Source organism: Diceros bicornis, chromosome 29 (assembly GCF_020826845.1).
Source record: "Diceros bicornis minor isolate mBicDic1 chromosome 29, mDicBic1.mat.cur, whole genome shotgun sequence".
NCBI classification, from domain to species: domain Eukaryota; kingdom Metazoa; phylum Chordata; class Mammalia; order Perissodactyla; family Rhinocerotidae; genus Diceros; species Diceros bicornis.
In genome coordinates this window covers 25,632,934-25,643,787 of record NC_080768.1, presented here as the reverse complement: position 1 = coordinate 25,643,787, position 10,854 = coordinate 25,632,934, and the positions used below count along the sequence as shown (strand labels likewise).

General features: G+C 42.7%; 2 protein-coding genes across 12 annotated transcripts in view; one reads left to right on the top strand and one right to left on the bottom strand.

Moving 5' to 3' along the window:
• Nucleotides 1-6,889: 6,889 nt before the first annotated feature.
• LOC131393985 (uncharacterized) lies at nt 6,890-10,342 on the bottom strand. Its single transcript, XM_058525126.1, has 2 exons — nt 9,979-10,342; nt 6,890-7,470 (listed from the first exon to the last, which is right to left on the bottom strand). The coding sequence occupies exons 1-2, from the start codon at nt 10,210-10,212 to the stop codon at nt 7,039-7,041; spliced, it is 666 nt and encodes a 221-aa protein (XP_058381109.1). The 5' UTR covers nt 10,213-10,342; the 3' UTR covers nt 6,890-7,038.
• TRMT9B (tRNA methyltransferase 9B (putative)) overlaps nt 9,994-10,854 on the top strand; it is a 61,007-nt gene continuing 60,146 nt past the window's right edge. For 6 of the 11 annotated variants that reach the window (XR_009216028.1, XM_058525116.1, XM_058525117.1 and 3 more), the window contains exon 1: nt 10,433-10,642. The gene's annotated coding sequence lies outside the window, so the exon portion shown is untranslated. Of the gene's footprint in view, nt 10,142-10,277; nt 10,850-10,854 lie in introns of those variants that run through there. The other 5 variants (XM_058525118.1, XM_058525112.1, XM_058525114.1 and 2 more) reach the window with 4 other exon arrangements.

Sequence of the window (10,854 nt, the reverse complement as noted above, 5' to 3'; positions counted from 1 at the left end):
GAAGACTTCTCCAAGGAGACTCTTTGCTTTACTCTTGTGTTAGAATAATTGGACAGCAAAATTAAAAATTAATCTGCTGAGAAGCAAATTGGTTTTTTTGCTCCTAGACTTTTTCTCCCTCAGTCAATAGTAAAGAATTAAAACATCTTTTTTCTTTTTTTTAGGGGATGAGAGTTCTCAGGGAGCTGTTTATTTATTTATTTATTTTTGGTGAGGAAGATTGGCCCTAAGCTAACATCTATTGCCAATCTTCCTCTTTTTGCTTGAGGACCATTGTTGCTGAGCTAACATCTGGGCCCATCTTCCTCTGTTTTGTATATGGGATGTTGCCACAGCATGGCTTGATAAGTGGTATGTAGGTCTGCACCTGGAATCTGAACCTACGGACCCCGACTCTGTGAACCCCTGGCCGCTGAAGCAGAGCACATGAACTTAACCACTATGCCACTGGGCTGGCCCCTAAAATATCTTTTTGAATCCTTATTTTTCCCCTTCTTTCTCTAACATGTACCTGGATCCTGAGTCAATTCATGTTGAAATAATTCTAAATAATTTCTAATGTAAAATCTCACTACCACTTGAACATGACAGTCAGAGATATAGAACGCTCAAACTCCAAGCCATTTCAGACTTTCTTTAAAGCTGGAGCTAAAATATATTGAATTTATACATACACTGTAGTTTATGAATTTAGGTATGCACTGAAATTTTGAAAAAAAATGTTCATTTTTATTTTCATGTTAGATGGTTTTCTCTTTTGCATGAACATTTCTTGAGTCAAGTTAACGCCTGTGTAAAGAAAATTCTTTTAACATGTATTCAGTTTGGATGTAGGAAAATTGTACTTGACATTTCTCTTAAATTGTTCTCTTCAGGTTATACTGATCTGATTTCAGAGCAGATAGAAGTGAGCTCATGAGGGAAGGCTGCTTATATTATATTATGTTATACTTGCCTGTATGTGTCTGGAATAGTAAGTATAGAAAAGCTTTTGCCTTGGAGAATGAAAGAGCCACTGCCCAAAAAGATGGATGAGTTTTCTCCTGCAATAACAGTAAATGAACAGGCCAAGGACTTTCCCACCTGTCTGCCGCTTGGCAGTGACTTCAACCCCTGTGTCATTTCACCTGCAATATTTTCCTTACAAAGGCATTTTCTCTGTTTTGTTATTTTTGTTGGGTGATGGCTGATTATTTTTGCTTTTAGACCAAACAAAAACAAAACCAAAAAAACACTTATCTGGCCTTTTGTGGTTGTTTTGATTGCTCAGCTGGACTTTTTATGTCTTTAATCACCTTCCTACTGATTATCTTTATTTGCTTATTTTATGTCTTTTTCTTCTTTCCATGTTAAATGGGAAGAAAGAAGTACTAATTCCAGGTCAGCAGGTATGAGCACAGTCTTATGCCAACCCAAGGATGCTGTTCTCCCTGATCATCTGAGCTCAGGTTCTTCATGGTCTCCAAGGCATATTCCCTGCTCTGGTCTCAACTGAATTCCTCCAATAATGGGATGAACCTCATCTTTGCCACCCTTTTCCATGTTAGTTTATATCTTGGCTTGACTCCTACTGCCAAACATAACCAGTTTCTTTCCCATAATACAGAAGATGAAACCATCTGGAGAAGGGTGGAGAAAGAATTGCAGAGGCTCGGTTGTGAAAATACCAGCCTCATTCTTTGTCCAAACACCTGAAGAGACATTGTGTTCTTCCATTTCTCAACACCTCTGTCAACACCACATCAAAGAATCCCAGCTCTGGAAAAGACTTTGAGGTATCTCTGAGGCATGACCTCCTCTCTGATGTATGGATTCCCTCTGCAAACATCAGCAGTAAGTGAGCTGGCCTCTTCGTCTGCCTGTCCAGAGACAAAGAATTGTACATCTTGAAGGAGCTCTGCTTTCAGGCAGTTCAAACTTTAGATATCTCTTCCTCTTGTTGAGTCTAAATACTCTTTCCTGTAACTTGCTTTCGCTGGTCCAAGTCTGCCCTCTGGAGCCTCTCAGAATAAGTCTCCATCCTCTTCCATATGGCAAGTTCTTCCTAAATTCTTCACGTAAATTAAACAGAAGATACTACCAACTATTAACTCCACGTCCAATCCTTTGAAATCCAGCTAGGAAAATAGGACTCTCCTACTCAACCTTTAGATCATGAATGAAAGAGCTAAAGAAGTCACCAAATACTGTCTTTATTTTACAATTTTCTAGATCCAAGCAAAAATGCTTTGTGTTTTAAGAACTGGGAGGGACCTCAGCGATCATCTAACTCAACTCTTTCACTTTTCAGGTAAGTAATCTAAGATCCAGAGATCTTGGTTGAGATCAGGGTCAAAGAACTCTAGTTACCAATAGGATTGTAGTAGACTAGTATTGTCTCTCTTGTTTTCAGAAGATAATAACTGTACTTTGACCATTGCAAATAGTTTTCCAACAAAATTTCCTTATTGCACAGGTTTCTGAAACTATTTTACAGTAAGTTAACTTCTAGTTCGGTATATTAGTACCTAATCTTAAATACTAATTTATTCTAAATTTTTTCAGAAGTTGTACCCCCTAGAAATTCCAAAGATATCATCAGAGAAAACTAAAAACAACCACATCAAAATTCACCCTTCATTTTCCCCAGGATATCAAATCTCTAGGAACTAGCCACGTACACAAACACACTAACACACACATACAGAGTGAATCTACTTCCCTCATTTTTCCTGGACATGACTTTCGTATAAACTCAAGATTACCACTATTGGTAGGTAGAGGCAATCAAGATGCTTGGCCAGAGAGCTGACTTTTGACATTACCTAACAAACAGGATGTAAATACAAGTAATTTGGTTACAATACAAGATGGGGCACATATGGCTGTGTGTTTGACATAGCCATGAAAAGGTTTTTGGTAAGTGAATGCTGCAGCAATTGTGACTTATATATTTAAAACAATTGGAGTTATTTGAACTGCTGCCCTTGAGAATTTAAAATAATATTAAAGGTAAAGAACAAGAAGGCTTTCCATGTGTAGGTACTGCTTCTCACATACTCGATTGGTAACAGCAGGGATGCAGTATCAATAAAATCATCAGGAATGAGCTGTGGTTACAATTAGGGATCTGCTTTGCTCCAAAATTACATATTGTCTCTTCCTCTTTAAAAAATAGATTGAAAAATATAAAGATAAAAATTCCATCACCTAGAGTAAAGCACTATTAACCTTTTGGTATATTTGTCCAGTATTTTTCCCATACATATATGTAAACCTATAATATTTATAAAATAGTGATCACAATTCTTTTTCATTTAACATTATATTGTATTTCTAGGTCATTAAATTGTCTTCAGAATCATAGCTCTGTAATTTTTTTTTTTTTTTTTTTTTTGATGAGGAGGTCAGCCCTGTGCTAACATCCGCCAACCCTCCACTTTTTTTGCTGAGGAAGACTGGCCCTGGGCTAACATCTGTGCCCATCTTCCTCCACTTTACATGGGAGGCCGCCACAGCATGGCTTGGCAAGCGGTGCCTCGGTGCGCGCAGGGATCCGAACTGGCGAACCCGGGCTACCACAGCGGAGTGCACGCACTTAACCGCTTGCGCCACCGGGCCGGCCCCATTCTGTACTTTTCTACATGCTAGATATGCCGTTTTTTTATACAACACACTTTCTGTTGTTAGAATTTATTTTTTACAGTCTTTCCCTACCATGACAAATAAGGTCATCTTTCCCATCCCCTGTCCATTCCAAGCTAAAAGCAAACACCGCAAACAAAAGAATCAGATCTGAGATTCTCTGTCTGAGAGTGCTTCTTGAGGAAGAATTATGTAACAGCACTGTGAACAAAACAGAGATAAAATAAATCAGGAGACATGTCACTCACTGTTCCAGCAAAAAGCTGACTCCAAAAATTACAGGATCACAAATAGAAGAAGATGAAAGTGCAGCACGGCGGAAGCTAGGGAAAAAGGATGCAAGAGCAAGACCCAAACAGCTGCAGAGACGGAAAGGAAGCAGGAAAGTGACACTAAGGACGGCTGGAGGATGACACAGTTTCCCCTGGGGGCAAAAGAAACAATGTTGTTTTACATCTTCAGCAAACATGTTGAACTATAAGGAAGAGGGATAACGGGCTTGTGCTACTGAGAACAGCCAATTATTAGCATGTATAAGAACTTTTGCCATAAATAACGTTCTTGATAATGCTAGTAGGATAACAAGAAATTCCATGTTGTCACGCTGGCAACGAAAACAGGATGGATTTGGAGATAGATGAGCCATGGATTCGTGGTAATGGAAACAAAAGCAAACAGTGTAAGTGGCAGTGTGTTGAGATCAGCATTTGAGGCAATACCTGCTGTGTATTTGACTCAATACTGTGCAATGCAGAAAGTGTCGTGCACTTATATGTCAGAAGTAGATGCACTTGCTCCTTCAACAAAACCTGACTGAACACCTCCGTACTCGTGGCTCTGGACTGGACTTCGAGGACACAGAGATGAATCCTACACCTGTCTTTCCCCTAGGAGAGACAGGACACATGAGATCTCATGACATTCTGTAACTTTCCTTCCAGATACTTGTTTCAGTGTGGAATTGCACATTTTATTTGTGATATACATATGATCATTTGATTAATGTCTGTCATCTCACTAGACCACAAGTTTCATGAGGGTAGGTAATTTATCTGTCTTGCTCACCACTGGCACACAATAAATGTCCAATAAATTCTTGTTAACAATAAATAAAAAAATGCTTTTTATGAAAGTTAGTGAAAAGTTTTATGAGCGGTATATAGATAAAGACTGCCAAATTCTCAGGACAGATTAATTCCAGATAAAAGCTAAAAAGTTTTAAGGAAGAGATGGCTTTGAAAGTCAAGAGAGCAGATTAAACAATTATTATAATCATCCAGGTGAGATGATTATAGGTGAGGACATAAACAACTAAGGTAGAAACAATAAGAAGGGAGAAAGTAGATCAATAAAAGCATTACAAAGATAAAATTGGCACTGTTGCTGCCAACGGAAAATGAAGGGCAAGGAGAAGCAAAGAGTCTAAGGATGTGCCAGCCAACTGGGAGGAAAGGGATTCACAGAAGAATGCAAAGAGCTGCTGGATTAGGTCCATGGAAGGCACAGGACCTCAGAATGAAATGTACTGAGGTCATCTTGAAGGAGACATCAAGCAAGTCACTAGCAATGTGGATTGGGAGGTTTATGTGCAGACCAACTCATAGACACAGAGTTTTGAGACATCTACACAGAGATTCTGCTTGCAGTTATAAAGGTGGAGGAGGCTGTCCAGGGAAAAATTATGGAGACAGAAAAGCAGGGCACCAAGGACTGGTGCTTGAGAAATGTAGAGATTTGGCAGGGCTATTTTTTATGCAGTTCAGGAAGACAGAGAGAAGAGAGTTGTTTCTCTTCTAGGCCCATGAACACTATCAGATAAGAAACCCTCCTGTCCTCCATGCTGGGATATTCACTGTTTACCCCCAGGAGGCCCTCCAGGCTTCACGGGTCCGGTGAACACCGCTTCCTTGGATAAAGGCAGCAGCCCCAGACTCTCTGGCATCAAAGTGGCTGGAGAAGCAAAGGGTTTAGGACTTAAGTGATTGGTGCACTGGACCCCAGCCCATGGGTGCCCCCAAATGCCAAGGACAGCTCTTGGTTAGCGCTCCTGTTTCTAAGAGATGCTGATTTACATTATCAACAGCTGTGAGCTCTTTGATCCCCAGCCCAGTCTGACTGGTTTATTGTGGGGAATCCTTTGAAAGCAAGGAGGTCACAAAGCTTGAGCCTTGTCTATCCTTGATGTCAGACTGTTTATCTCCAGTGTCCCACAGTGATCACTCTGGGGAGACTGGAGCACCTCCCAATGTCCTCCTGTAACCTGTAGCTCACCTCACCTCCGTTTACCACTCCACCTATCGAGAGGTCCCATTGCCTTACGCACCCAAGATATTATTATGCTAAACTACTAGAAAAAAATCACTCAAAAATATGTAGTGACTTGGAAAGGAGGAGAAAAGTGGGTAAAAACAGAGCAATAATTTTTTAAGTCTCCAATATAATAATAATAGATAAGCACCCAAAGTGGTTAATAGCCAGCACTGAGACCAGGGCTTCGTCTGTAGTAGATGGTCAAAGTTGAAATGAATGAAATAGTTACAGAAGCATCGGGCAGGACATTTTGAAGCTTATGGCAATATATGCAAATTAATTAATTCAAATATATGCATTGAGCTTTAACTAAATGCCAAACTGGGACAGGCAATGAGGACAAAATAAATAAGATAATGGTCAAAAGCTCTAGGAAAATAACTTACGTGAATTTCTTACACAAATGTCACAATTTAAGAAGCTAGAAATGTTTACGGCTGCATGAGCTGGAGAAATCTCATGATTTTCCTCGGGCCCAGAGAGATAGGTTGGGGCCAGGCTGTGAGGAACACTGTGTCCTATTCCATAGGATTTGTGGTATTTAATAAGCAATGGAGAGCTGGTAATAGACTTCAAGCAGAGGGACATGAAATAATTTGATTTTGGCATTTATTGGTTATATTTTTCTTCCATATTTCCATTAATAAATGGTTAAAAATAATAGCTGCTAAATTCTGGATATAATTTTCATAATGGTTCAGAGGAAGAAAATGTTGTTTTTTTGTGGAAAAATATTTATTTTACTAAAAAAAGTCAGTTGGAAAATGTGATTTGATTTGTATAAATTTGTTTTCAGATATCTGTTCTGTTTTTATGAGGAGGAAAGAAGACCACAAACAGGATAGAGCCATGGACAGGCCAGTTATAGCTCTCCTTCCTGTCATGGCAGTGTGACAGGCACTCAATATGCTGTCGTACGGTTGTGCTCATTCAGGCTGTAAAGAAGAGAAACAGATTATCTCATCCACATTACTTTATTATGAAGCTACAGGACAAAGTAATGAAGAACAAGCAATACTCTCCACAGGCATAAGCAACTCGGAAGGTCCTGGAAGGTCAACAAGGAGGCACAGCAGCCCCAGCTAGTACAGGAGGGTGAGCTCCTCAGTGGTGAAGGCATCCATGGCTCTTTAGCAGGTGGCTCAGTTTAACTTTGTCTTTGCTTCTCCTGAGGCAGTGATAGACTGGTTGAGAACACAGGCCCTGGAGCACTTCCTGCCTGGGTTCAAATCCAGGTCTTCCCTCTAAGACACTTGGGAAAAGACCTGATTGGGTATTATCATCTCTACAAAATACAGCACATCCCCTCCGGCGTTGTTCTTCCAGCTGCTGCCTTGTAGGCCACGGGGCAAACCAGACAGCTCCTTCAGGTGGGCGCGAATCCTTCGCTGAGTTAGTCATGTGATGGAAAGTATGGTACCCGTTGTGTAAGGAAACACTGTCACCGCCTTTCTCAAAGAGGGCAGGGCAGGCACTCAGAAAACCACAGCCTGCGATCTGCTCCTCAAGAGGTGCATGCCAGACTCCAAGAGTTACCTAATAAAGAAACTGAGTTAACTAAGCAATATGATAATAATAACACAATATAATATATATGGACTATATACAGAATTCTATATATAGAATCTTATAGAATATAATATATTATATATCATATGTTATATATGTATATCATGTTATATATATCATGTTATATATGTAATATTGATATAGTAATATATTATATAATACTCTATTATATAGTATTATAGAATTCTACATTATAAATTATTATTATATTACAATGTATTATATAATACATATGATAGTATATATAATATATAAATACATTATATATAATAAGAATAATGGAACTTAGTTAACTAAGCCATATAAAATGAAGTTAAGTGCAAGTTTAGAAAAAAACAGAACACTTGTTCAATGTTCCACAGTGGTCTAATTTCTGTTGAGACCATCACCAACACACTTCATAAATCACTATAACAGAAAATCTACTGTTTCTACATAGACTCTAGTTACTAATAACAATCTGATGTGTGGCATCATTGGCAAACTTATATTGTTTCCTTTTATCTTTTTTTTTTTATATACAAAATTTCCATTGTAACAAGCCAGGTTAAGAAATGTCATAGGATTGGTTATATCTACCTGAGTAAAAATTCATTAATTTTTTTTTTAATGAAAAATGTCCGACATCACAAGTAAGGAGATAATAATACAATAAGCCCACGCACCCGCTCAGCATCAGCATCTGCAGTGCCTGACAGTGATGTTTTATCTATGCCTTCCTCTCATTTGCTGAGAGATAAAGTGAAATTCTCATGTACAAAAAGAACATAAATGTTAAAAGGTCCCTGTCCAAAGAGGGAGGGTTAGGCTTCTCTGGTGCACACATTTTCTTTACAGCACTTTTCTCTCCATTTCCTCAGCCATTACTCAAATTCTGCTGGTGACCATGGAGATGCCTCTTATGATGGCCTCAAATAGAACAATCTCTCTTTATTTTGCTCCCTGCCTCCAAACAGGGAGATGGTAACTCAAGTCCACATACCTCTAGGGATTCCACAGATCTGTGAATCTGAATTCAGCCAGTCTGTGAAATCCCAGAAAATGAATGCAGATATTTTTCCATTTGTTATTATATCGGGGACTTCCAAAGCTTCTATCAGATTCTCACAAAGGCCTATTACCTACAAAAGGTTAAGATCCTCTGCCGCTGCCATATCTTGAAAGTATGTATAGCAAACATACTTCTTCACTTCCATTCCCTAATCAATTCTCCATATCAAAATCCTGCACCTGTCACCACCTCCAAGATGCCTTCCCTCATCATCTCACCCCTAACTGATTTCCCTCATGTTTTCCTGCAGAATTTAAACCAGGCCACTTTATTTATCACATTCTGTTGAATTCCCCTTCACTCCACAAGTATTTATTAGCCACCTACCATGCGCCAGTCACTGTCCTATACTTATTTAGATGTGCTTTGTCTTCTACTGCACTGATAGAAGAAGGCAGAGAACATCACAGTATCCAACAAGCATGCTGCATCCAAGGACAGGTTATGGTTGTAGCTCCACTGAATGGAAATAAAAATGAGCATTTGGCATTCAGCTCAAGAAAAACATGGAAAATCAGGCTCACGATTTTTTTTCTCTTTTAAATGAAAAAAAGGAGACATTTACAGAAAAAGGAACTAATTTGAGTACCGCAGGCATGGTGTTCAAGATGCCCAAGCAAAGGTTCCCTCCCCTACCCCAATATACTGTGGCACTAGAGAACTATTCCAGAATCACGAACTATATATGCTGACCTCTGCTGACCCTCTTAGCAGCACCTTAAACACAGGGTCTCTGTGAGATGACAGTTGTGTCTCCACAAAAAACACGTCTGGAAATACATCTCAGCGTGCAGTTTCTCCCCATGGAGTCAGGAGCGTCAACCTCATGCACAAACGCAGCAGTTACTAAACATGCTAAATTTTCAATATTGGGCACGCGCATTTTTTAAAGAACATAGGCCCCCGATGATTACTTAATTGTTTAATAATAGAGGTTAAAGATTATCACACTAAAGACCTGGCAGCAAGCAGTTAACTCTATCGTTACAGAAGCAAGGAGGGCGGAGGGATCGGTGTCCAATTTTACGTAGAACCTTCTAACCTAAGTTCCAGTCCTCCTTCTGATAGATGCTACTTTGACGGGCTAGTTGTGCAAAACTCTTAACGGATTAAGCGCCCTCTTTTAGTGAAAAGATCTGGAGTCTAAGCAGTGGCACCTGGATTTAACCCCTTTGATATTCGGTTATCCCACATACAACGGGCACACTTCCGTTGAAGCGGGTGGTTGCAAGAATCAAATGAGAAAAACGCGCCGAAGCGTCAGGTTGTTCACTCCAGGTCCCGCGTTGCAGCTCTCTGGGCGGGCCAGGTGTACTCGCCTGGGCGTCGTCTCCCACGGCGGGAGGGACAGACGAGAAGAGCGCGGGGAGGAGGCAAGGAGGGCACTCTCATCCCCCGGCCGGGCGGGCGCGCCAGAGCCTCACCTCCCGGGCACGTTCGGGCGGGCGTGTCCAGGGGACTGGGCAGGGAGGCCACGCTCCCCCAGCTCCGCTCCGCGCCGCTCCCAGGCCGTCCGCCCTCCCGGCCCGGAGGCGCCGCGGGCCTCGGTCCCCGGCCTGCCTGAGCCGGAGCGCCGCCTCCGCAGAGGTGAGGGCGGGTCGGGGAGGCGGGGATGCGATCCGGGCAAGGAACCGCGCTCCCCGGTCGCGGGCGGTCATCCCCCTGCTGTCGCGGCGGCCGCCCAAAAGCCCCCGAGCCTCGGGCGCGGCGCTTCCCCTGCGGGGCGCGTCCGGAGAAGGGCGCGCAAAGCCAGGACGCGGGCCGCGGCGGGAGGAGGAGCCTGCGGAGGGGCCAGCCCCCAGCCCTGCCCGCCGAGCCGCGGCCCCGGGGACCTCGCTGTAACTTCTCTGTGGAAGCCCCAACGCGCGCCCGGCGCGCACGCGCGCTCCCACTCGGGCCCGCGCGCCCCTGGCGCCCCGCTCCTCTGCGAGCCCGCGCGCCCTCAGTCTATTTTTTCCTATTGCATTTTATCCTCACACTCTAAAATAGGTCAGGGGGTAGAAGTTACACCTGGTGCAGCCCCCGGCTCTGATGCAAAAGCAGCTTTTCCTCCCCGGCTTCGGGAGAGCATTGCAACTACTCGGATCGGTAGGGCTTCCAGCCCCCATACTGTGCAGGAAGCGCTGGCGACCGTGGCGCTGACAATGGTCTGCAGAGGGGAGCGGCAGGAAGGCTCTTTTCCACCCTAGTTCGGCCGGCTCTGCGCCTGCCCTCCCTCCGGGGACAGGAAGAAGGGGGCGCGACAGGTCGCCGCGCGCGCGCTCGGGCGCCCGCTCCCGGGGTCTGGCTGCCTAGGTGAG